This window comes from Phyllobates terribilis, unplaced genomic scaffold, assembly GCF_046119375.1.
Source record: "Phyllobates terribilis strain yellow unplaced genomic scaffold, ASM4611937v1 Scaffold_5__5_contigs__length_657084704, whole genome shotgun sequence".
Lineage (NCBI taxonomy): Eukaryota > Metazoa > Chordata > Amphibia > Anura > Dendrobatidae > Phyllobates > Phyllobates terribilis.
In genome coordinates, this window is record NW_027362765.1 from 252,429,962 (window position 1) to 252,457,857 (window position 27,896).

Consider the following 27,896-nt stretch of genomic DNA (forward strand, 5'->3'; position numbering starts at 1 on the left):
GCACTGTACTGCTGTGTAGCGGTGCCATACACCAATACTTGCCAGGTAGACCTGTGTCGCAAAGTGGCTGTGTAGGGCAGTCTCATGATCAGACTATGGGTTACAATGTATGGATTCTAGGTCTTACTCAAACTCCACAGCCTCCTAGATATATACGAGGCTGTAAGGTACTAGTCAGGGGATCCATGGCCGGTCTGTGCATTGTGATTGTGAATGTTGGTTGTGAGAATCTGATCTTAAAAGGGCTTGTCACTCTATGTGACTGTAGACTTCTGAATCCTTACAGCGCCCACAGTACAAGTGAATTGAGCGAAGCTGAACACGTGTAGTTAAATCGTGGCTGAAAGTATGTAAACCGCCGGCAACACCAGAGAATCCTGACAGCGTGCAGGGCGCACACTGTAAAGATTCAGAAGTCTGCAGTCACATAAGAGAGACCACAGACTTTCATCAGAAGACAGGACAACCTCTTTATTGTAGGTCGGTCTGGGTTCCAATATGTGTCCCTTATTAGTATGGAAGAAATAGCGCATCCCACAGAAATCTTTCATCCAAACAGATTTAGTCCATAATAATGATCGGGGCCCTCCGCTGCATCAGTTATACACATTATTCCATTTACAAACGGAATGTCTTAATGCACGTGTGAACGTAGCCTCATTGTGCCAACTCTTCCTAGGTGTATGTTAGGCAATCTGTGCCAAAAAACGCAATAACAAATGTGGCACAAATTCTGACTTCTCAGCCTTATGCATTCTTTCTGGTGTAAATCAAAAGACATGTTCCTGGGAGCTTAACTACTGCTGCACCGTGCTGTGAAGCAGAGCAGACAGAGTAGTGAGACGCCTGTCAGGCTAGGCTCGGCTGGAGAATGGCGGGTGTGGCCAGTGACGGAGGCGGCAGAGGACTTCCTGTCAGAGTGTCAGTGAGGGAGAGGAGGCCGGCGCAGGCAGTGAGGAGGACACCCCCGGTCTCACTGAGGAGGCCGGCGCAGGCAGTGAGGAGGACACCCCCGGCCTCACTGAGGAGGCCGGCGCAGGCAGTGAGGAGGACACCCCCGGCCTCACAGAGGAGGCCGGCGCAGGCAGTGAGGAGGACACCCCCGGCCTCACTGAGGAGGCCGGCGCAGGCAGTGACGAGGACACCCCCGGCCTCACTGAGTCACAACAAGCGGGAATCTATCTGGAAGTAGAGGAGAATGATGGAGGAGCTGGACGAGCAGCCGGCGGACACGGTAACCTGCCCGCTCCCTCCCTGTACCGAGGCCGCCTGCTATCTGTGCTACTTCTCTGTGGAGGGCCCCCGGTGTATGTGACATGTGCCCCCATACATGAGTGCTAGTGTCAGCACAGATGGGTGTACACGTTTTTAGGTCCGCTATCAGGCAGACCCTGAATGCAGCCCATGCTGTTTAGTAAACCACAGGGGTGGCTGGCAAAACAGCAGCGTGTGGGATAGTAATGGCAAAAAATTGGGCCATAGAGTGGCAAGTACGGTGACAAGGCATCAGGCCACTGCATGTCATGAAGGGCAGAGCATTAGGCTACTACGTGGCCACTAAGCAACAGTTCATAGAGCCATTGCACGGTAACTGCTTTGTGCCAATACTTTGGATGACCAGGTATGACAGCCGGCCATCAGACCACTGTGACACATGGTTGGACCACTGCGCGGAAGGCAAAGCTATAGCAGACCCTGGGTCCCTTTATTCTTGACCTTGTTGGAAACCACACCAGTGAGACCCCACGATCAAATGTTATCTGATTATATAATTTCTGGAAGAAATAAGCTCTTGTCGTCCTACTCCTCCTCGCCTCTGGCTTTAATGTCCAGTGCGTATGACACTAGCCGTAGCGGTATAAGTGTGGGAGAGCTGCATATACAATGATGCCCCGATGCCCCAGGGTGTGTCATTTGTATCATATTCAAAGCAAGGACTGCAGAAATCATATGACCCGTCATTTACATAGCAGATAAGACTAGTCACCGCAGCGTAGCTGCATCGTTCTCAGAGTGTGAGCTAGTCTCACTTATTGCTTCCTTATGCTTTACACTGCAGCTCTGTATACAGGACCATTGGAAGGTCGGGGCATAGAGAACAGTAATCACTGCAACACAGGGAGAGTGATCCTAAACTATGGTGTAATAGACTTTGAACAGTGCAACAACGCACACGTCTCCTGTTCTTTCAGGACCCTATGAGTGATGACAAGGCACTGTATAGCATTTGCCGTAGGTTTACACTTCACTTGTGTATATATGTCTTGGGTGACTAATGTACATTAAGCTGGCATACTCTTATATCTGCCTCGTTTTGTTATCTAAATCTGATTCATTGGATTTCTTTTTTCATTTTTTTTTTTTTTTAAACATAGATTGTTAAAGGACTCGGGCGACCTAACACACATATTGGGTTCGATTGGGGACCAGGAGAATTGCTTCTTTATGAAACCCGTTACCCTAGCACAGGTACGTACTTCCTTAAATAGCAACTACATTTTTGTCACATAAATCAACAATACTTGTAAAGATATATTACAAAGTTGTTGTTTTTTAATTATTGGTAGATATACGTAAATACTTTTTTTTTTTTCTCTGATCATTAAGTCTAGCAAACTGCTCACATCTGTCTACAAATCTGTCTGCAGTGAGGGATCAAATTACACCTGCTACTATAACATTATTATCTAGAAAATGAATTTGAAAGTGCAGTTATACTTTATGGAAAATAGCCAGTATTGTTTACTTTCCCCCCCAAATCGTACAAAAAAAATTGGATACCTGTTACCAGGATATTTGACCCCTAACTAAATGTATGAGTGAAAAGCCCCTTTAGGCTATGTGCCCACGATGCAGAAGTGCTCCGGATTTTTCCTGAGCGTTTCTGCATCTCCCTGGCAGAAAAAACGCATGCGGATTTTACATGGGTTTTTCCTGCCAGGGACAAGCGGATGTGAAGCGTTCTTCACATGCATGCGGGTTGTCAAGCGCTTTCCAAGCAATTTTTAGCATCACTTGGAAAGTGCTTGACAACTTGGTCACACTATATAAATCCATGCAACCGGCACGGATTTATGTAGTGTGACCTTTAAAAGAATGGTAAAAAATAAATATTATACTTACCTTCTGATGGCCTCCGGTGTCCTTAGCGATCTGTCTTGGCTTGCAGTGGACTAAAAGGACCTGCCATGACGTCATTTAGTCATGTGATGGGTCACGCGACCGCTGACGTCAGCTGTCGCGTGACCTGTCACATGACTAAATGACGTCATGGCAGGTCCTTTTTAGACCATCTCGATATGCCGGCAAGCCAAGACGGATCGCTAAGGACACCAGGGGCCATCAGAAGGTAAGTATAATGTATAATTTTTTTTATTTTTATTTTACAGGTACTATGGTACCCGGGTCCGGAGGAGAGTCTCCGCTTTTCAAGACCCGGGTACCATCCGCACATTGAACCGCATGGTATCCGCATCTGCAGATGCAATGATGCAGATTGCATGCGGTCCAATGCAAGTCAATGGCGGCGAAAACGCCGCGATTCCGCAAAATAATTGGTAGTGCTGCAGATTTTTTCGCAATGATAATCCGCAGCGGAAATTTCCACAGCATGTGCGCTGCACATGAGGATTATCATTGGGGAACATGGCAGGTCTTCTACCAAGCGTTTTTAAGCGTTTGCCGCTGCGGAAACGCTTAAACGCATAGTGGGCACACAGCCTAAATCATTATTACATTCATACTTTGCTAAAGTGCAGTGTGACTGGCACTTTACTCCCTCCTTGGTGCTGCTGTACTTTGCCGCCTACTGACTGCCTCCGGTCATTGATTGACACCCTCAGTGACTTGCCTCCCTTGCTCAGGTGCCATCGTTGCTCGGAATAACGTCATCAGAAGAAGGTGGCACCTGCCCCTTAAGCTCCTGATAACTATGCAAGATCAATTTACTGGATCCTACAATGTCATTAGGAAATCACTGTGCAGGCGCCATCATTGCAACGAACCCAGGCTGTGAGCTCCTTAATGACATTGCAGGAGCCAGTACATTAATAATAATGTTTTTATTTATATAGCGCCAACATATTCCACAGCGCTTTACAATTCAGACAATTTACAGACATTATCGGCACTGTCCCCATTGGGGCTCACAATCTACATTCCCTATCAGTATGTCTTTGGAGTATGGGAGGAAACCGGAGAACCCGGAGGAAACCCACGCAAACACGGGGAGAACATACAAACTCCTTGCAGATGTTGGTGGGATTTGAACCCAGGACCCCAGCACTGCAAGGCTGCAGTGCTAACCACTGAGCCACCATGCTGATTTTGTATCGTCCTCAGGAGCTCATTGTGTAGGCAGCGCCCCTTCTGATGACATGAACCCGGGCAATGACTGCACCCACGCATGAGACTGCTCACTGAGGGAAGATGTGACCTGGCAATAAACTACTGGAGGCCGGCGTAATACAGCAGAGCTGAAGAGTGAAGTGCCCACCCTGATGCCCTTAAGTATAAAACTTCAAGACTAGATTTCTCAAAAATGCCCAACAAAATTCTACTAGTAAAGTATGAATGTAATAAGCATTAGAGGGGCTTTACACTCATGCCTTTAGTTAGGGGCTCTGTAAGCTTGAGCACCACCCTAGGCAGGCTAGGCTCATATGAAAAGGATATGCTAGGAAATGTCTATAGCCCCTGTTAATTCGTTGTGACCATATCTGTCCCCGTAGGCAAACCATAACTGAGACGACTAATTTTCTTTTTTTCTGCAGACGGCTTCCATTTGCCAACCAGAGGCCATCTGGCTTTTATGCGTAATGACGAAGATCTGTACTCGCCCGTACTGAGAAAGCTATTCAATGAGTCACATGGAATATTTGTTGGCCTGCAAAAGAGTGAAGAAGCAGCATCCAGCAGGACACGTAAAGCTCAGTATGTGATTGATGCTAGGGGAGCCTGTCCATATAACCCCTTAGGGTCGTTAGTTGCCAGACACCCCTGATGCCACTTGATGTTTGATGACTATATTTGTCATTTACTGTTTAACTGCATATGTGTACTAATGTGATTGTTATTTAATTTCACAGGTTGGTTCTTGTTAGTAAGAATTATCGCTCACTTCTCCAGGCTTGTATGCAAGATATGCACAAAGTGGCAAGTAAGTCAAACACTTCTGTATTTTTCCCCATCATTCTCTTAAAGGGAAATAGTCCCTATACATATGCTTTGCATGCTTTGTGGCAGAATACCCCTTTATGTGTACATACATTCTTACAACAAAATGTATACTATCTCATACAGTGTGACACTGGTTGGACTAGATTGTGTAGGGACGTAAGGGGAACGATTATATCTAGTTGTCATTTTATTCATACATTTCCAAGAGAAATAACAGAGAAAAATGCAATGTAGGGTTCTGAAAAAGCAGCTTCAGAGTTACTTTATTAGAACAGCAATTATTTACTAAAAAAGACATGTCAGGCAAGCTGATGCCTCCTGTTAGTGCCTTTTATCTGGTTATTGGATTAATCCCACTAATAGCACCAATCTGTAAGAATTATTAAAATGTACTTGCCCTTAAAACTTTAGATCTGTTGTGTGCTACAGCTCCGAGTAGTTACATGCTGACACTGTGTAGATAGTATTGCAACTTTCTGTAGCAATGATTGATTGATATACATCAGTATGAGCCCTTTTAAAGGTGGCTGTTCATTTTCAGGAAAATGGGCCTTCCGCAAACTAGGCAGGTATACACCCTTGCTGGGTCAAACGCCTCCCCCCCCCGTTGCTGCTTTGGTCCTGGTGTTTTAACTACAGTGCTGACATCACAACAACAGCATGTGTCACCACTCTGGCCAGTCACTGAGCTCAGCATTGCGTGCTGTCAACCTTGTACGAGCACGGAGCTCAGTGACTGGCTAGAGCGGTGACATGCACTGTTGGCGTGACGTCTCCTCTATAGTCAAAACACCGGGACTGGAGCAGCAGCGGGGGTCCGGCACTTGAGTACCTGCTGGGTTCATTTACTTTACATAGTTTGGAGCCCATTTTCTTGCAGTTAGACACCTCCTTAAAGGGGTTGTCCAGTCTCAGAAGAAAAGTCTGCTTTCACTCTATGGAACTGCAGACTGCCATAACATGGCCATGTGCGATGTGCATACTATGATGATTTTTCTGTATTCCCCATGTAGGTGGGCAGTTATGTGACTACATGTATGCTATTTACAAACTTGTGGTCACATACCAAGTAGTCTCACCTGGCTTCTCTCAATGGAAGAGAAATGGCTACCCACCCGCATGGGGGATTTGTGACAGTGTACTCATCGCACACTGTCACGACTTGGCAGTGTAGAGTCACATAGTGTGACTGCTTTTATTTTTAGACCGAACAACCCCTATAAAGTGGACCTGTCAGCTGTCATGATATGTGTCTTGTGTTTTCCATTAAATAGCAGTTCTTATAAATCTGTGCTCTTTTATTTCTCTTGGAAATATATGTATACATCAAGGTCTAGGCTTTGGCACAAAGCAGAGTTTTAAGTAAAGATGCTCCAGTATTGTCTTTTCACAGGGATTACATTTATTTAGGAACAGACATGTCAGGCGAACCGACAGTAGAACAATGTGTCTGGTCACTGGCCAGTAGATATTCAGTTCTTTGCTTTCTTGCTATTTTGCCACCTTTTGTGCTCTGCGTGTATTGCCCAGCATGCCACTTCTTTTCAGTTCTGCACATTTTTATCTAAAGCAACTATCATGTATTAAACAGATTTTTTAATCATTCTTTCAGGCTCCACACGAGACAGCAATCAAAGTGCCAAGTACTCTGCGCTGGTGAGGCAAAATACTGTTTTTTTTTTTTGTTTTTTTTTAATGTTACAAAAAATATTTTTATTCATTGTACCTACTCATTTTAAAACTTTTCTGTGTTTTCCTATCTGATGGTAGAGAGACCGATATAGAATTTTCTATTAAATAAATATGAGTCTGGTCTTTCCTGGTCAGAAAAAGTGACTGTATAAAGTAACTCAGAAAAGAAAGCCTGACAGTCATTCAAAACACTAAATCAGGGGGTGCAACATTACTTATCCTGATCCATTGTCTCTCCGATGCAATGCTGCCCTTAAGCATTTTGTCATAGAGGACACCCATTGAATAGGTGATAAATGTCTGTGTAGGACCACCATTGGTCACCAGAATGGGGATCTCAAGCCCCTTGTTCATTTTTACTGCACCACCACAGTGAGCTTGGACTGGATCAGGGGTCACATGTTCGATTCAATGTCTGCTCTGAATCATTTGGCCAAGTACAGCACTTTTTTTGTCGACCAGAATAAACATTTGTTGCTGCTTTTAGAAAGAGTTACTGTTGTGGATTCTACTTTTGGAATTGTGTTTGATCTCAGGACAAATGAAATCTTCTTGAGTGGCTACCACATAAGTCAATAGCCTGGAGACTATGGCTTATTGGCTTGCCACATGTTTGAGTACCGCCGACCATCTTTTCTTGGCTTTGGATGGGTTAAGCATAGTTATCCTCCGACTTTGAATCACTTGATTGAAGTCTTGTGCTATCTAATCAAATTGTCTCTTATGGACCTTAGCTCTCTATCCTGTCAGCCATGGAACTGTGCTGGAACCTTTGTGAAATACTTTTCATTGAAGCTGCCACAGGTGAGAATTTTTGGGAATTTTATATTTTTTAAATGAATCCTAAACCTAGAAAATAATAAGAATCAAGCCTGAAGAAATTTTGCATAGAGAAATGTCAAGTGTTCAATCTTATCCATGTTCACATACTAAAATGCCAAGTGGGTTAGGCCTAATGATTTTGTGTCTTACTGCAGACATTGTAAAGTGGTGGGGGGAGGGGGTCCTGCTGCCGGAAAGTTGTCCTACAGGCTGTGCGGGCGCGATCGCCGCTGGGTGTCAGCTGTGGCAATGTGCAGGGAGCAGTCCCGCACTGCTCCCGGCACATTAACCCCTGCAATGCTGCGATCGATGTCGATCATAGCATTGCGGGGGCAAGGGGAGGTGATCGTGATACTCACCTCTCCTGCCGGCGTCCAACGCTGTCTGCCGCGGCTTCCCGGATTTTGCCATGACGACCTGATGTCGTCATGACAACATTCGGGTCACCAGACGGCAGGAAGTTACTTTGGTCATGCGCAGTGCATGACGAAAGTATCTTCTGCATCTGCAGCGCTGACAGCCTGTATAGCACAGGGATGGTGCTCCATCCCTATGCTATACAGGCGATCAGAGTAAAAAAAAGTGAAAGTCCCATAGTGGGACAAAGTATACAAGTAAAAAAAAGTGTTAAAAAATAAAAAAAAATTGTAAAAATATAATGTACCCATCAATAAATATTATTATGAAAAAAAAACAATAAAAGTACACATATTTGGTATTGCCGCATCCGGAACGCCCTGACTTATAAAACTGTCCCACTAGTTAACCCCTTTAGTGAACACGAAAAAAAAAAACGAAGCAAAAAACAATGCTTTATCATCATACTGCCAAACAAAAAATGGAATAACACGCGATCAAAAAGACGAATATAAATAAAAAAAATGATACCTCTGAAAACGTCATCTTGTCCCACAAATAAAACAAGCCGCCATACAGCTCCATCAACCGAAAAATAAAAAATGTTATAGCTCTCAGAATAAAGCGATGCAAAAAAAATTTTTTTTCTATAAAATAGTTTTTATTGTGTAAAAGCGCCAAAATATAGAAAAACGATATAAATGTGGTACCGCTGTAAACGTACTGACCCGAAGATTAAAGCTGCCTTATCAATTTTACCACACGTGGAACAGCCTAAAAAAAAAAACAATTCCTGAATTGCTGTTTTTTGTTTATTCTGCCTCCCAAAAATCGGAATAGAAAGCGATCAAAAAATGTCACGTGCCTGAAAATGGCACCAATAAAAACGTCAACTTGTCCTGCAAAAAACAAGCTGTCACATGACCCTGTCTGCCAAAATATGGAAAAATTATAGCTCTCAAAATATGGCGATGCAAAAACTAGATTTTACAAAAAGCGTCTTTTAGTGTGTGACAGCTGTCAGTCATAAAAACCCCATATGATTCTGGTATCGCTGTAATCACACCGACCCGAAGAATAAAGTAATCTCATCACTTATACTGCACGAGGAATGGCGTAAAAAATAAACTCTAGGGTTGTGCTGGGGTTAGGGTTGGGTTAGGTTAGGGTTGGGATTTTTTTTCGAAAGTAAAAAAAAAAGAAAAGATGACGATATGGCAACTAGTGTTGAGCGTAAGTGCTCTCTGCTTGAGTTTGCATCGGGTGCTCTGGTATGCATTGAGTATCGTGGGTGCTCGAGTGACATGCTCGAGTCTCCGCCCCATATGCTTCACGGCCAAAAAAACCTCGCGGGGATTTCCTGCATGAGCGATTCCCGCATGTTTTTTTTTTTTTTTAGGTGTCTAATAACCGTGAAACATGCGGGCGGGGACTCGAGCATGTTGCATGTTACTCGAGCACCTGTGATACATGGTGTATACCTGAGTACCCGATGCAAACTCAAGTAGCGAGCACTTGCTCTCAAGGCTAATGACAACTTATTCAATATGATGACCTAATGTTATCAAATTCTGTGTCGTACCTCTGGGTTAAAAATGTTCACTATACGCCTTGATAAAATCTTTGAGGGGTGTAGTTTCCAAAATGGGGGGTTTCCACTATTTAGGCTCATCAGGGGCTCTTCAAACACGACATGGCGTTCCCTCTCAATTCTAGCCAATTTTGCGTTCAAAAAGTCACACAGTGCTCCTTCCCTTCTGAACTCTGCCATGCGCCCATACACTGTATTTTTCCCACATATGGGGTATTGGCGTACTCAGGAGAAATTGCACAAAAGTTTTTGGGGTCCATTTTCTCCTCTTACCCTTGTGAAAATAAAAAAAATTGGGGCTAAAACATCATTTTTGTGGAAAAAGTTAGATTTTTTTTATTTTCACGGCTCCATGTTATAAACTTCTGTAAAGCACTTGGGGGTTGAGGGTGCTCACCACACATCTAGATAAGTTCCCTGAGGGGTCTAGTTTCCAAAATGGTGTCACTTGTGGGGGGCTTCCACTGTTTAGGCACATCAGGGGCTCCCCAAATGCAACATGGCGTCCGCTAATTATTCAAGCAAATTTTACATTCAAGAAGTCAAATGGCGCTCCTTCCCTTCCGAGCCCTGCCGTGCGCCCAAACAGTGGTTTTCCCTCACATATGGGGTATCTGCCTGCTCAGGGGAAATTGCACAACAAATTTTGGGGTCCATTTTTTCCTGTTACCCCTGCGAAAAAAAATAAATTGTGTCTAAAGAAACATTTTTGTGGAAATGTTAAATGTTCATTTTTTCTTCCACATTCCAAAAATTCCTGTGAAGCACCTGAAGGGTTAATAAAGTTCTTGCATTTGATTTTGAGCACCTTGAGGGGTGCAGTTTTTAGAATGGTGTCACTTTTGGGTATTTTCTGTCATAAAGACCCCTCAGTCTCTTCAAATAAGATGTGGTTCCTAAAAAAAAAAAAAAATGGCTTTGTAAATTTTGTTGGAAAAATGAGAAATCGCTGGTCAACTTTTAACCCTTATAGCTTCCTAACAAAAAAAAAAAAAAAAATGTTGGTTCCAAAATTGTGCTGATGTAAAGTAGACATGTGGAAAATGTTATTTATTAACTATTTTGTGTGACATATCTCTCTGATTTAAGGGCATGAAAATTCAAATTTTCAAAATTTTTGCCAAATTTCTGTTTTTTCACAAATAAACGCAAGTTATATCGAAGAAATTTTACAACAGTCATGAAGTACAATGTGTCACTAAAAAATAATCTCAGAATCAGGGGGATCCGTTGAAGCGTTTCAGAGTAATTACCTCATATAGTGACAGTGGTCAGAATTGTAAAAATTGGCCTGGTCATTAACCTGCAAACCACCTTGGCTTGTAAAGGGGTTAAAACACACATTTTCGAAGCCAATAATTCTACACAGCTTTTTTTTAATTAATTATTTTATTTTATTTTTTTTACTCCTTAAAATGCACTTATTGTTCAAAGCTTGTTTTTTTAAAAAAAGGTATAAAATGTTGTAGATATTTCTGTAATCAAGAGCTGATGCACTAGCAGAGTGGCCAGTAGTATATGTGAACAGTTGTGATCATTTGTCAAGAAGATTAATAATTTTTGATAAGTGACATAAATTTGCCTAATTACTGGAGTAAATGTATTAATTGCACTTTTAGCTGGTTCCCTCCTGGTACTACTTCTTGACTGGATACGTTTGCATGCAAGCGACATAGACAGCATAGCCGAAGAGGTTCTACAGAGTGAAAATCCCCTGCAGCATGACAGATTCTGGGATTTGGTGAGTGTGACATTAACTAATAATTGGTGTCAATGCTTGCTTACCGTTGTTGTCCTTTACAGCCTTAAACCATTTCTTGCATATGGACGTAAAAGCACATATATTTTAATTGTGCCTTTCCAAAAATGGGTACTGAAGGGGTTGCCTTTGGACCCATAGATTTAAAAAAAGGCTCCAGACTTGTCATAGCTGTATGCATTTTAAGAAAATGGAGCACCTGTCAGTTTTACACTCTACACCAAAGCATTAGATCAGTGATTGTATTCTGAAGTCACAAAATGGGACTTAAAAACATAAAGGGCTATTCTGGCCTCTCTCACTTTTCCATTGTGAGTACAGAACCTGCCAATCTTGCACAGACGAGCTGCTCTCTGTAATCGTGGTGTCACTGGCACCATTCGCCTAACAACGCAGACGTGCGCAATACAAAAATAATGCTTTAAAGCAGGGCTGTGGAGGTGGAGTCGGTATAAAATGGACCAACTCTGACTCCTAAGATATATAATAAATTGGGTACAGTAGTACAATGCTGTTTCTGGGGGATATTTTTTCATAGGAATTTGGGAAAGTTCTGAAATGTCCTATAAATGTCTGTCCTATTCCTGATCTAAGGGTCTAGACTTTTAGCGGAGATGAATCTGTGCTATAGTAAATTTATCACTTACACATGAGCCATGTATGAGGGAGTCTGAGGCGTGGAGTCGGTGTCATGGAAATTGAGGAGTCAGAGTTGGAGGTTTGGCTTACCGACTCCACAGCCCTGCTTTAGAGTATATTAAAAAAAATGTACAGAGTAATAAAAGTATAGCAATAAATAGTACAAAAGTAGTAAAAACGAACACAGATTTGGTGACACCATGGGATAAAGCGGTTACTGATGAATATGAGAGACAGCGCCAGCACTATGAGGAGGTGGATTTTGAGGTTGATGTATTTCATGTTGGGTCCTTGAGTCGCTATGTTGCAACTTTGGGGCCGCTTTTTTTTGTGGGGGGGGGGGGATTTCTAGTGTTTGCCACTTATTTCTATATATGAAGTGTAGTGTAGACTTGTGTACTAATTTGTACCCGATTCCTCTGTGGTCCGCTGTATGTCTTCTTCATACCTGAGATTTTTTTAACCCCTCATTACATTATGCCTTCATTACAGATCACTGGATATGTCCTGCAGGCTCGTATGGATGAAGCCCGGCAACTGCTGGCCAAACAAGCGGCTGCTTCCACAAGCACCCGGAGCATGTGCCGAGTCCTAGACGATCTTCTCAAGAAAATGCCTACATTCAATGTCTGTACGATAATCTGTTAAAGGCTATCATTAAATTATAGATTTATGTTTGTCCGGAGCAAACTGCCCCCCACCCATTTCCTTTTTTTTTTAACATTTCCCTGTCCTTCAGAGTACTTTATTACACTAGTCATCTACAAACATAACCTTATACCTCTATTATTCATACTGTATACTTATTTAGCTTCATTTTGGTTCTTTGAACTGTTAGATTTTTTATTTTAAGAAATGACAAAGCAGACAGTTCTTCATCCTTATCATATAAAGTAACTGTAGAAAAAGACATGGACCGCACATACAAAACTCATACATTGATCTACTGCGGCTAAGCAAAAATTTACAAAACTGAACGTTAAGTTCTTAGTTTAACATTCTGATCAGACTGTATGAAGCCCACTGCCACGTAACTGTGAACCTCTGTGGGTCCCTGACCTTAAAGGTGAAGCAAGCATCGCCAAAGTGATGCCCCACAACACCCATGCTGCAAGGGAAAGCCCCAACGGCTCCAGGTCACAGCAACAATGACCGCCATAAAGCACCAACACCAAGTGAAAGTAGCTAAAGAAAACTCATTCTAAATAGTCACAGCCAAAAAAATAGGAGAAAAGACCTTTTGCTTAGCCGTAATAGATCAATATATTCGTTTTGGATGTGTAATCCATGTCTTTTTCTAAAGTTATATTATTGCATGCTGTCCGCTCTTTTTTTTTTTTTAGATATTTTTCTATTTTGTGCCAGCCCTCTTCCCATTTAGCCAAGGTGTTAAAAAAGGGCAGGAGACTGCAAGGGGGTACTCCTTATTCTGGCTTAAGACCATGTGGTTGGTGACCTTTTAGCTCCTTTCACCTGGTATTGGTGCTCTGTGTCTGTGGGGTGATGGATCTAGAGCTATGGGGGCTTTGCCTTGCAGCATGGGTTCTGTGGGGCACCTGGTTGCTCCTATGGTGTGTAGTCACACCTTTAAGGCTAGGGACCAACCAAGAGGTTTGCCTTGACATGGCAGTGGGCTTCATACAGTCAGGTCATAATGTTAACTAAGGAAAAGAAAATCCCGGCACTCACGTGTTGATAATCAGTTGTGCCGGGATTTTCTTTTCCTATAGACATTGTTTTCCACGTGCACCACCCTAGCTATACGGAGTGCCGACTATTCCTTTTTGACAATAATGTTAACTAAGAACCTAGTGTTCAGTTTTGTACATTTTTGCTTAGCTGCAATAAATCATTGTATAGGTTTTTGGATGTGTGGTTCATGCCCTTTTTTTCTACAGCTAGGTCATCCTTATAATATCAGTTCCCACAGATATTTATTTCCATGTTTTTTTTTTATTTTCCTTTTTATAGTCTCAGACATTAACAGAGTTTGAATTAAAGTGGCAGCACTGGCGGGAGGAATGTGAACGTCACTTACAATGTGGAACCTTCTCATCCAGTCCTGACATGGAGACCATCTGTAAGGTGTGTACCCCTACTGTGATATGTGCTTATGAGTAGAGGGGGGGGGGGGTCAGATGATAGGTCCATTATTAAAATAAAGAGCTAAGCCAAGACAATTTTTTTTTTTTAATGAGACTCAACGAATGATATTTGAAAATGTTTAATAATGCAATAATGTGAAGAAAGCCTTAAAAAGGTAGTTATGTATTTTATTGTCAAGTAGGTGATGGAAGAATTGTTAATTCCTGTGGGACTAGCATATTTGTGTCTTATGATCACTGAGCTTCTTGACTTACTAATAGGTTTTACTGGGAGCTGAGGATATCATGCTTGAGAAGAAAGATCTGATGGGCACTTGGTATCATTTCCTGGTATCACAGCTGCTTTTTACACATCCGACAGTGACCCTGACAGAAATCCACACCTATGCTCAGGTGAGATGCAATCTGTAGATCATGTACTGAAGCAATATATTGGCTGCATTGTTAGCCAATCACACATTACATTTGTCACATTTAATTTTGCCTTATATTTATTTTTTCTTCGTTATTTTTTACTTTCATTGTTGTGGGTTTCAAAAAATAAAAAATAGAAATACTGAAACACATTTTTGTTCATATCCATAAGCCAAATTCTACTCTCCTGTGCTTTGTCTAATAAATATCAGAGACTGCTCAGTTTCTGGCATATGAAAGAATTATTTTTTTATGACTGCCCTTCTCTTCCCTCATACCCTCAGTCCTGTCTGGACATCTTTATTGCTGGAGACAGCAGTTCAGAGCCCCTGGACAACATTCTGCTTGCAGCTTTCGAGCTTGATATTCATCAAGTCATAAAGGAATTCAGGTAATTAACCAAATCGCACCTCTTGTCTCTCAATAATGTTAATCCAGTGTATGTTCAGTTTAATTCTATACACACTTTTTTTCTGGTTTACAGCATTGTGACAAATAACTGGTGGTTTGTGGCTCATCTTACTGACCTGCTGGATCACTGTCAGCTCTTTCAGTCCCACAACCTATAGTAAGCTGGAATGGGAGATTTGGGAGAGGGATGATAAGTAGAAAAACATACATGTGACATATATTTTTTTATTTAATATTTTTTAGAAACTGTACCTTTTTATGTTGTCCATACTAAAAGGGATTGTTGGGAACACTAGATTAATAGTCTATCCTTATAATGGGCCAATAAAGCATGATCCCTATGGATCAGAGTAACCATTCATTGTATATAAAGACGTAGCACATACCTTGGTATGGAAATGCCTGGTATTACAAATATGCCTATTTAAATGGGTTGCCCAGGATTATCCAAACAGAACTGCCTGCTTTATTCCAAAACAGCACCACACCAGTCTACAGGTTGTGTTTGTTGTTGCAGCTCAGCCCTCTTCACCTCTGTGGAGATACCAAGCATTTATGAATAGGTCTTGCCACTGTTTTTGCAATAATTCGGTCATGTTGTTCGAATTTTAGGCAATTGCCTAAAAGGAATACTAAAGTTAAAATTAATTACTTTGTGTTTTTTTTTGTTTTTTTTTAACTTAAACTAATCCTATGTTGTCCCAAATTTTAATCAAAGTATAGATATCTTAAGAAATACTCTTGTGTCCCAAATTTGCCATTACCCTTTCATTCTCACAGTGCTGCTGTAGGACAACCGGCTGCAGCAGAAACCACCCTTGTCATGTATTAAAGCACACAAATCATTAAGGATCAGGGTTATTCTGACTCCACTCTTCCGTATTAGGAGGTGAGCGCGGCTGTTGATATCACTGCCAAGACACATGTGTGATCAGTAGGTATTGTGCACCTGTCCAATAATTTCCTGACAAGTATCAATAGACACAGTGTCACAGGCCCCGCTCACCTGATACGCAAGTTAGAGGAGCCGGATGACCCTTTAAATTCTTCCCCTTGCCGAGCTCCACCCTTTAGCCAGTTACTAACAGATAATTAAGCCAAATTAACCCAAAATGCAAATTTTTTTTTTTGCTGTTTCTTTTTATCATTCATTTCTAGTTGTTTAAGTCATAACCATATCTTAATTCCTGCTAAATTTTAGTTTTGGGTCCAACATGCGAGAACACTTACTTCTGGAGTATGCCTCTGGCCTCTTTTCCCATCATAGGTATGATGTCACTTTTGATCTGGTTTTACACCCTTTATATGGCCATTATGTCTTTTCCTGTTTATTCCTTTTTGTTTATCACTTTTATAATGAAGATTGTGTATTTTCTTTTACAACCTGTAATTGATAGGGAATTTTTCTTTCAGCCTTTGGCAGCTTGGGGTTGACTATTTAGATCACTGTCCTGAACTTGGTCGAGTTTACCTGGAGCTTCACATGGACAGGATTCCTCTGAGCACAGAGAAGAAAGCTTTGAAGGCATTGCGCATCTGTGAGGAGCGGCAAATGACCGAGCAAGGTATGTGCGAGAGAATATTCAGGTCATTTACTTAGCTTCGTGAGCATTTCAGCCATCATGTGAAATCTCCAACTGTAAATAGGTAGTTTTTTATCTTTTTATGATGTCCTGAATGTTATAAAGTCCACAACTTATTCCTTTTTTCTAGTTCGCAGTATTTGTAAGACAATGGCAATGCAAGCCATGCGCAATAGACGATTAGGATCAGCACTTTCATGGAGCATTCGAGCTAAAGACGCAGCATTTGCCACGCTCATATCTGATCGGTGAGTGCAAACTAAGTTCTTTTAAAGACCTTTCACTGGATTTTGGAATTTAAACTGAGTACCTCCTCCAATTGATGCTGCTCCCCTGATTCTGGAACATTTTATTTATTTTTTTTTTAACTGTGCCACTCCGTTACAAATTAATTTATGCTCCGCTGGTAATGAAGAGCACTCGATATGCAAGCTGTCTCTTCAACCAAGCAGGTGTATACATGGGAACTTCTATTTGGTCTTTTGCTTTTTCTTCTCTACGACGCTGGCCAATCAAATCACAGCAATGTCACAGGGGGGAAAAGCAAATAGTCACAGCTGCAGCCTATGTGTTTTCCTGAGACGAGGTGAGCTTTGTCACAAGCGAACACGAGAACTCCAGTCACCGCTTCCCTTCTTGCTATTGGAGTGCAGGAGCAAAGGAGAGCAGCAGCGCATTGTACTCAATCAGGCTGCAACCTCCACTGTGGGCGCGTTTTTTTTTTTTCCCTCATTCTATGACATGGCAGTGTTTCGATTTAACTTTTCTCTTCTGACGTTTGCCAAACATCCACAGAAGTCCTGTGGTATACGACCACTTGGCTCAAGGGAAAATATGCTTCTTTATTACCAGGGGGCGTAACTTTGGAACAGAGGGGCAAAGAAAAATTGTTCCAGACTCAGAAGTAGAGCCAATTGGAGAAGTTCACTTTAAATTATAATATCTAGTGGAAGGTCCTCTTTAAAGTGAACCTGTCACCACAAAAACACTAACATGCAGATTTGGGGTTATTAATCTGCTCAGTGCCCACACTTAGCTGTACGCTGCTGGGAGAAAATTAACTTTATTCCCCCCGGCAGTGTTCCAGTATCAGTCACGGTCCCGGCGCTGGTTCAGTCACCGCTCTGAGTATACAGAGGTGGCTGTTACCACGCCCCTGGCCCTGACTGACACTGGCTCTGCATTAGGGCTGGCTGTCAGTCCGTTTCGGGGCATTATTACCGCCACTGCTTTGTATACTCAGAGCGGTGATGGAACCAGCTTCGCCCCCATGACTGAAGCCAGAACGATGTCAGGGGGAATAAAGTTAATTTTCTCCCGGCAGCATTTGGCTAAGTTCAGGAGCCGGGCAGGTTAAAGGGGTTGTCCACTACTATTCAAAATAGCCCAATGTGTTATGAAAAGAAGCTTCTTTCTAATTACCCCCCGCTGCTGTTTCTGCCTGTGAGCGGCGCTATCGCTGGCCGCTCACAGCCATCACGTGATCCCCGGCTGCAGCCGGCTCTGACATCCGCTGATGTCACGTCATGATACTGGATGCAGCTTGGGGGTCTCTCTTCTTCGTTCCACGGTGGATGCTGGGCTGTGGGCGGGGTCACCAGCGTGTCACACCTGGCATCCACCACGCGCTCTCCATATCCCCCCCACAAGCCAGCAGCCACTGCAGGGACCCCAGTGCTGGGTCACGCCTCACTTGACGTGACGTCAGCGGGGGGGGGGGTCACGTGCTGCCTGTGAGCGGCCAGTGATAGCGCCGCTTACAGGCAGAAATGGCTGAGGGAGGTAATTAGAAGCTTCTTTTCATCATAAAACACATTGGGTTATTTTAAATAGTACTGGACAACCCTTTTAATAATGCTATTAACCTGAAGATTAACCCCCATATATGCAGGTTAAAGGCATTATTTTTTTTCTGGTGACAGGTTCCCTTTAATATCACTGAAGTAAATATGGGGGTGGAATAAACATAACACAGGTCTACAAAAAAATATTTTTTGTAATCATCGCAGTTGACCTTATACTTTTCTGAATCATTTTTTTGTTCTGATTTCAAAAATGTATATAGTTTTTCTGTAGCAGGTATAGTTTCCACGGAGCAGCATCATTATTATACGGTATAGGAAATATACCGGCGACATTAAGAAAACCGTAATCTACATATCAAAAAAAAAAAAATGCATGACCTTACAAAACAGTTTTTATTGAACCAAAATAATTTCACATGCAAAATAGAAACCAAAATATGAGCAAAAATTAAAAGTGCTTGATATTAGACTGTCGTTGATACGATTTTTCAGGGCTGTCCCTATATAACACCCAACAGTAATCTGCCATCACTTAGTCATTCCAAAAACCCTGGTAGTGGTGTTCCATTACTTTAATGTCCTGGTGAAAACGCTCGCCTTGTTCATTGCTTACATCCTCAAGATTTGGACGGAAGAAATCTAAATGTGAATGCAAAAAGTGCATTTTCAGAGACATGCGACATCCAAGACACTGGTATGCATTTAGCAGTTCCTCAACACCTTCAACATATTCTGGAGATTTATTTTTCTCCTAAGAAGTTTTCACAGATCCACTTGAAGCTTTTCCAAGCTCTCAATTCCTTATCATTTAGAGTTCGTTCAAACACATCATCTCTCATAAGCTCTGTGATGTGAGGGCCAACAAATACCCCTTCCTTCAGTTTTGCTGGTGAAATGTACTGGAACCCTTGTGAATGCCATGGCTTTCACAAAGTTTTTAATCAATCCCAACTTTATATGTAGTGGAGGAAGAAAGATTTTTGTTGGAGCAACTAAAGGATTATGCTGTACATTGTGTCTACCTGGAGCATAGATGTTTCTCTGTCCCCAATCATGTCGAACATAATGCTCTACTGTGCCACAAACACAAGAAGCAACAATATTTTGTGAAACCTTCTTGCATTCCAATTAGCAGACCAATCACTTTCAAGTCTCCACTGATAATCCATTGATGAAGCTTATATTGTATAGCATCCAAAACAACTGACAGATTTTCATAACTTTCCTTTAGATGACATGAGTGAGCAATAGGGAGTGATGGTTTCATATTTCCATTGTGAAGCAACACTGCTTTCAAACTTCTCTGGGATGAGTCCATAAACAATCGCCAATCTGCCATAAAGTACTCTTGATTCAGTTCTTCAAAGAGGCCACTCACATGGTTACAGTACACCATTGGTCCATCAACTGTGAAAAATTGTGTTACACTGTTATTTCTGTTTCGGTAATAACTCACTTTGACATAATCATGAAGAAGATTCTTCTGTTTCAATCTAGATGCAAGAAGTTCAGCTTTACCTTTTGACAATGACAGGTCTCTGATGAGATTTAATTCATGTTGAGTAAAGCGTTCTGGCTGCTCGGCTGCTCCATCAGGTACATACTCATCTTGACTTGAGGTCTCCATGCCTTCACTAGTAGCTTCAGCTCCATATTCTACTTCACTTTCATCTAATCCAGACAACGGTGGTACAGGAACTGGCAAGGTATCATCATGTGGAACTGGCCTAATCGCAGATTCAAGTTTAGGGTAATTAATCTTATGTTTGTTCTTTGTAGGAAAGCCCTTCAGTTTGACAAAACTAAAGTAGCAGTCATCATTATGATTTTTGGGTTCTCTCCAAATCATGGGAACAGCAAATGGCATAGCCACTTTCCTCATATTCAACCAGTCACGAAGACCATTTGAACAACTTGAGCATATCACATGAGGGGCCCAGCTTTTGTCTTGATCACCAAGTGGACAGTTAAAGTACACCTGGTACATCATTTTAATATCATGAGTGATTGAACGTACTTGGTCTTTTGGTGTAAAAGAACCACACACATAGCAGAATCTGTCCGGATGATTGATACACTGTCGGGGCATTATTCTCCTTTAAATCAGATAAAACAGTAGAGTAAGTTCAGTTCAATGGTGGTGACAAACTCAAAAAAAAAAATATGTAGATATTTCCCCAGAGATGAAAGAGGCAGCTTGTATTTAGAACTGATTTTACTGAAGGTAATCTGGTAGATAACTATATACAGGTGTGAGGTAAACAGGTCAGCCTATTCCTTACAGATGAACACTTGCAGACAGGCAGTTTCTCAGTGTGATATTGGCTGCTTTCAGGTTCTCTCTCTGTGGAGACCCTCACTCAGTTACACCTCAGTGTAAGAGGCCTGTAGAGGTCTGTCTCCTGTCACAGTCTCACATACTGGTCCTTGCTGCCATCACCATCCTTTTCTGACTGACTCAAATCTTACCACCTCTTAACAGTTAGCTCCTCCCCATAACATGTGACTTTCCGAGACGCAGTCATTGGCTGACTGCACTGTCAATACTCCTTCCCATAAAACTCACTAAAAATTTTACTGATGTTGTCCCTGTAAGAAAATTCACAATTAAGTACGACAAGCAAAGAAATGGGAATAACCACATACATTGAAAATGTAGAAATAACATAATAACAAAAATGCTTCTATATCAGAAACTTTGTGATAGAACAAAACTAAGCATATTTTTGGAATCAGTACATCAAACTCCATAAAACAGACATATTACCTTTGCTGGTGATTTTTTTTGTGTTGACCAGTGTAATTAAAGAAGTATAGAACAGCAGTAAACATTTTAATAAAATATGCTGGTATATGGCTGAACCCAGGACTAGGTTCCCCCATTCTTATATTGATAGGGGTGTCAGTTGAAATGCCTAAAATATGAGTTGCGAGAAAAGCCATAGAGGTTTAATATTTGACTGTCCATTATCCTGCCCAATGATTAGTGATTTCTGGGATCGTCCATTAAACACAAGCTTTTTTTGTTTTATTTTCTGAAGGTTTTTAAAGGATTACTGTGAACGAGGAAGATTCTCTGATTTGGATCTAATTGACAATCTTGGTTCTGCAATGTTGCTCAGTGATCGTCTGACATTCCTAGGTGGGTGTATGTATCATAGCTGCAGTGTTGTACCAATGTTTAAACCTTATTACTCTGGTACGGCTGATCTAATGCTTGTGAATTTTTAACAGGAAAATACCGGGAGTTTCACCGGATGTACTATGACCAGCAATTTAAAGAAGCCGCCTGCTTACTCCTGTCACTCATGACTGCTCGCATTGCTCCCTGTTCTTTTTGGCTTACTTTACTGCAGGATGCACTGCCTCTGCTTGAACAGCAGCAGGTAAGTCATGTACAATACACGAATATTTGCAAAAATACCTGAATTGCAGACTAAGATGTTTCCCAGAATAAAACTTATCTTTCCAGACATCTATGGCAAATTCCATGACATGTGCCAAAATGTCTTGGATGGTAATATTAGCTAATATTCTATCAACTAATGTAAGTTCAATTTCCAAAAACAAATGTTTCCAGTACGTCCCCATGACAGCACCATAGGAGGAGTAATCCCATATCCTGTGTAGGGACAGGAAGCACAAGAGGTTAAAAGCCCTCCCACCCCCAACCTCAGTGTTTTTCCTGTCCCTACACAGTACAGGGATTACAGGAGGAGCGCTGGTGCAGGAGCACTGGTGTGAAGACAGAGATGCCTCAAAGGGTTTCGGGGGGGCCACGGCTCTCTCCTTCCCGCCGCCAAGCGGGTCCTGGGTCGACACTTCCTGTTGGGAGTCCCTCAGCCCTCTGGTGTGCTGGAGCCTCCAGGTGCCGCTTCCCCATAGCCGGGGCTCTCTGCGTCCTGCTCTGGGCAGGTCCGGCTTCTCCTGGCTCCAGGACCGCCCGGCGTCGAAACCGGAAGTTCGGGATGGCAACTTCCCGTGGCGGCCACGCGGGAAATTCAAACCGCGTTTAAGACCAGACGCCAGGGAGCAGGGAAAATGACTGGACGACCAGGTAAGGTATAAGAAGGGGGGCTGGGGAGCACAAAGACAGGCTTACAGCTTGGGCACCCCTGACAGCAAAATGGCAGAGATGTCTCACCCTGATACCCTCGCTGGATCGCCCCACAGTCATGTGAGTGTACCATTACCTCCTTTATATGGTTAATGGAGCTTACTCCTACCAGGCTCTCCATATTTTTTTTCATAGGATCTATCTGGGCAGTTACCACCTCTTTCTGAGAAAAAGAAGGATACAGGGAAAAAGGCCACAGTAGAATCCAAGAGGTGCCTGGATTGTAACATCAGACTTCCTGGCTCATATACAAAGCGTCTATGTGCTGAGTGTAGAGCCTCCATGCTAAAGGAGGAGCACGGGGCTTTATTAAACGAGATACGTAATATAATCAAAGAAGAGGTTCAGGCTTCTATTACGTCTCTGCAGCCCCCAGGTTCAGGAGTCCAGGATGTCCAGGGACCCAAAAGACCCAGAGAAGACATAGCACCATCTTCTGAGGGTGAAATCGACCCATCTGGCGACTCTGACAGTGAGACCATTAGTCCACCTCAGGGCGGGGAACAGAAAAGATACATGTTCCACTCAGATGGTATGGATAGTCTTCTACGAGCAGTCCAAAACACTATGCAGGTAGAGGAAACTGAGAAGAGCAGTAACGTTCAGGATGAGATGTTTGGTGGTCTTAGAACCCAGAGATCCATGGTTTTTCCTGTTAATGCCCATGTGAAGGACATGATACTAGAGGAATGGGAGGATGCGAAGAAGAGACTCTATACCACGAGACTTCCGCGCCCGACTATCTTTTGACCCAGAGGACACCAATGTGTGGGACACTATTCCTAAAATTGACGTCCCGGTGGCTAAGGTGGTCAAGAAAACCTCTATCCCCTTTGAAGACTCGTCAGGACTTAAAGATCCTATGGATAGGAAGGCGGATGGACTTTTGAAAAAAGCCTGGGAAGCTTCAGTGGCAATTATTAAATCTAATATTGCTGCTACATCTATTGCCAGATCCATGAGCGACTGGCTAGAAGAGCTAGAGAGTCCACCTACGAGATGGCACCCCCGAGGGAATCTCTCCTTCAATCATTGCCCCTATTAAAAATGGCAACAAATTTTATGGCCGACGCTTCAGCGGAATCGGTCAGATTTGCGGCCAGAAATAATGCGCTTTCCAACTCAGCCCGTAGAGCTGTTTGGTTAAAAACATGGACTGGAGATACAGCTTCTAAGAACAAACTGTGCTCTATTCTATTTTCAGGGCTCAGAGTATTCGGACCTGTACTAGATGACATTCTAGAAAAAGCGTCCGATAAAAAGAAGGGCTTCCCCGAGGAGAAAAAGAAGGAGCAGCCCTTTCGTAAACCGTTCCCCTCCCGTAAATATAACACGCAGATAAAAGGGGGGTCCACAAGCTGGAGTTTTAATAAGGGAAACAAAGATAAAAAATACCAGCCCAGTACTAGTTCCCATCCAAAACGACAATGACTGTCAGAGTAGGGGGGCGATTAAAGTTTTTCAGAAACAGTTGGCATCGGATAACTCAAAATCCCTGGATACTAACAACTATAGCGCAGGGTTACAGGATAGAATTTTCTCAAAAATCCCCCTCAAAAATTCCGCCTGACGAGAGGTTCCCCTACATAAAGAAGCTGCTACATCAGAGGGTTATTGTACCAGTTCCAGAACACTAACAACATCAGGGCCATTACTCATCCCTGTTTTCAATAAAAAAAAAAACGCCAGGGGAGTTCCGTATGATTATCAACCTGAAACCCCTAAACCGGTGGGTCCGCTACAAGAAATTCCGCATGGAATCAATAAGATCAGCCATCCCTCTAATAGACATGGATGCGGTAATGTGCACCCTGGACCTCAGGGATGCATACTACCACCTGCCAGCAATAATCTGAGGTTTGCACTACCATCAGGCAGTCAGATTCTACACTACCAGTTCCGATGTCTTCCCTTTTGGCCTGTCATCTGCTCCCATAATCTTTACAAAGATCATGGCAGAGGTGGTGGCTTATATCCGACTTAGGGATATTACAATCATTCCGTACTTGGACGACTTCCTGTTGGTGGCAGGATCTCCTCTAGATATGATGCAACATCGGGAATTTGTCCTACGGACATTAACCAGCCTGGGTTTAATTGTGAACAAAGAAAATTCAATCTTGTCCCAAGTACATCACACATCTTCCTGGGAGTCCATCTCGACACCCGAATACGAATGTCTTGTCTCCCGGAAGACAAGATGCTCTCACTTCCACAAAGGATTCGTTCTTTTGCTAGAGTGAAGAAACCTTCAATCCGGAAGGCAATGAGTATTTTGGGAATCATGATGTCATGCATCTCCTGCGTCAGATGGAGCCAGTTCCATTCCAGGCCTCTACAGAAATGCATCCTGGAAGTGACAGACGGACATCAGAATTACCTAGACTGGAAGATGTCTTTGTCCAGAGACGCCCAGGACTCTGTACACTGGTGGCTCAACCAGAAGAATCTACGGAAGAGAGTGCAGTGGATCCTGGAACCTTGTCTTTTAGTGACAATGGACGCAAGTCTCTCAGGATGGGGAGCTCGAGTGGGAGATTCTTATCTCCAAGGAACATGGTCCATGGAGATTCAGACCCGATCATCGAATTTTCGGGAACTACAGGCAGTCTCTTTCATCAGACATCAGGGCAGACAAAGACATCCACTTCTCCAGTCCCTGGCCAACAGGATATTCTTAGGTATAGAGAAGATGGTGAGCTCCATTTCAGCAGTTCACCTTCGGGGATCCAACAATCAGGAGGCAGATTACCTCAGCAGGCGGTAGATGAAGGCTTCAGAATGGGAACTGAAGGAAGAGGTGTTCCAGCAATTAACCCACAGATGGGGTCAGCCGCACCTAGACCTTTTTGCATCCAGAACAAATGCAAAGACGACATCTTTCTTCTCTCTCGACCCAGGAGATCATCCTCTGGCAGTGGACGCACTCTCACAATATTGGCGAGAGGGCCTAACATATGCCTTCCCACCTGCTCCTCTAATTCCGCGAATGCTACAGAAAATTCAGGAAGATCGGGGACAGTCATAGCAATTGTCCCGTTCTGGCCAAGGAGAAGTTGGTTCTCCCTTCTACGTGATCTAGCGTTGGAAGACCCAATAATTTTACCTTTTCAGGACGATCTTCTGACGCAAGGTCCACTGTTTCAGAATCTTCAACAGCTCCAGCTCTCAGCTTGGCTTCTGAAGGGGAGATCCTGAAGAACAAGGGCTTATCCGCCAGAGTGATCCAGACAATGCAGGCTAGTAGAAAACCTGTAACCCAGGCCATATATAAAAAAGTCTGGAGGACCTTTTGTCATTTCCACAGAACGGTAGACACCTCTCAGCCAGACATCCCTGCGATCCTTGTTTTTTTGCAAGCAGGGTTTGACACAGGTCTTAGACCAAGTACCTTGAAGGTGCAGATTGCGGCACTAGGTTCTTTCTTCGACACATCATTTTCCTCGCATCCCTGGATAATCAGGTTTGTCAAGGCAATCCAGAGACTTAGGCCTACACAGAGAATTTCTTCCCCTCCGTGGAATCTGAATCTTGTCCTGAGTGTCCTTTGCAAGCCTGCCTTCGGCCCAGTTAATGATTTGGGAATAAAGAACTTGACTCTGAAAACAGTCTTCTTGGTGGCAATCACCACAGCTAAACGGTTGGGTGAAATCCAGGCTCTGTCATCGAGCCTCTTATGCAGATTCGGGATGATTGCATCATTCTGAAACTGGATCCATCAATGACCTTAAACCAAGAAGTGGTTCTTCCATCATTCTGCGAAAATCCTAGGAATCAGAGGGAGGAAGAGTTCCACCATCTCGATGTCCGCAGAGCAGTGTTGGCCTATTTGGAAGCCACTCGGAACTGGAGATTAGACTCTAACCTTTTTATACAGTTTGGGGGAAAAAATAGAGGCAGGAAGGCTTCAAAACCATCCTTAGCTAGATGGGTCACATCCGTGATTAATCTAGCATATCTTTCAGAAGGACAGCCTCCCCCTGAATTTATCAAAGCCCATTCCACCAGCGCAATTTCCACCTCATGGGCAACTAGAGCAGGGGCTACCATTGAACAAATATGTACCACAGCCACATGGTCAGGACATACTACTTTCTGCAAACACTACAAGCTAGATGTTCTCTCTCAGCAGAGATCTGCGTTTGGTAGGAAGGTACTTCAGGCAGTTATCCCACCCTAAGCTATGAGTTCTTGGGTATACTCCTATGGTGCTGTCATGGGGACTTACTGGAAAACCGGAATTAGTCTTACCGGTAATGATGTTTCCAGGAGTCCACATGACAGCACCCTTATTTCCCTCCCTATATTGCTGCTGTATGTGACTCTAACATATGTCTAAGCAGTCTAAAATAAAATGTTGTTGTACCCAGCCAATGTGGTTCTTGGAAAATCACTGAGGAGGTTGTGGGTGGGAGGGCTTTTAACCTCTTGTGCTTCCTGTCCCTACACAGGATATGGGATTACTCCTCCTATGGTGCTGTCATGTGGACTCCTGGAAACATCTTTACCGGTAAGACTAATTCTGTTTTTTTTTTCTGGAGTTTTAATTAGTTCTATAGGGGTGTGGGTCCTTGCTGTGTCCCCAGGGACGGGGTGGGAGGCATACAGAACATATCTTTTTTCATGTAAACACCATCTCTTACCAGTTGGTTATTCCATTTTATTACTTTTAGGAGGAGTTGCTTATTTCTTTTCTATACAAAATGCTGCACTTGGATGCATAATTCCATGATAGTGCCTATGCATTTTAGAATGTGCTAAGTGTCGTATTTTAGAAAATACCCAGCTCCCCTAACAAACTGTCTCCTATAGGTGATCTTTTCTGCTGAGCAGACATACAAGTTAATGAGCTGCTTGGAGGAAAGATCTATGCCAAAGCTGGAACCTCTCCAGTCAGAGGAGAACCTAAGAGCCCAGGTAAATTGCATTGTGCAAAAAGATAAGAAGCTTATGCTGTATTGCATGTCTGGAAGCCTTTATGACTGACAACCATGTGGTTTGTGCTGTTTTCTTCCACAGGACAGCGACATTGAACATTCAAAGCTTCAGATGCTTAGGCTGGCTCTTGCACGAAACCTTGCCCGCGCCATTGTTAAAGAAAGAACTGCTCAATTGTAAATAAAGAAAATATCACATGTAATTATTTTTTGCAAATAAACATCTTCTTATTTTCTGGTTGAGCCTACTGATGTCTACACAATTTAAAACAAATACACCAAATCTGCTGGGATCACAAGTGTATCAGTGGGAACAATATACTACAATGCCAAATCAGACATAATCTATGCACATATTACAGAACTAACCTCATTCAGATATATGAAGCAAATTCATGCAAAAAATCTGCCATGTGTAAAAATCTCATTGAAGGAGCATCGCATTCTCACCTGCTAATAAGTAAAGGCATTCATCAATTCTTTGCA

The 27,896-nt window shown here is 42.8% G+C and overlaps 1 protein-coding gene across 1 annotated transcript; it reads left to right on the forward strand.

The window, feature by feature from the left end:
• The first annotated feature begins 910 nt into the window (after positions 1–910).
• NUP85 (nucleoporin 85) lies at positions 911–27,648 on the forward strand. Its single transcript, XM_073684025.1, has 19 exons — positions 911–1,234; positions 2,376–2,469; positions 4,773–4,932; positions 5,088–5,158; positions 6,791–6,834; positions 7,605–7,674; positions 11,260–11,381; positions 12,531–12,665; positions 14,010–14,123; positions 14,405–14,536; positions 14,842–14,948; positions 15,042–15,125; positions 16,170–16,235; positions 16,382–16,533; positions 16,682–16,799; positions 21,398–21,498; positions 21,591–21,742; positions 27,286–27,390; positions 27,493–27,648. The coding sequence occupies exons 1-19, from the start codon at positions 1,199–1,201 to the stop codon at positions 27,589–27,591; spliced, it is 1,962 nt and encodes a 653-aa protein (XP_073540126.1). The 5' UTR covers positions 911–1,198; the 3' UTR covers positions 27,592–27,648.
• The last annotated feature ends 248 nt before the right edge of the window (positions 27,649–27,896 follow it).

Coding starts and splice junctions, on each gene's coding strand:
- NUP85 (XM_073684025.1), top strand. CDS start 1,199: ATGATGGAGGAGCTGGACGAGCAGCCGGCGGACACG. Junction 15,126..16,169: donor TTTCAGTCCCACAACCTATA/GTAAGCTGGAAT, acceptor GCTAAATTTTAG/TTTTGGGTCCAACATGCGAG. Junction 21,499..21,590: donor TGATCGTCTGACATTCCTAG/GTGGGTGTATGT, acceptor AATTTTTAACAG/GAAAATACCGGGAGTTTCAC.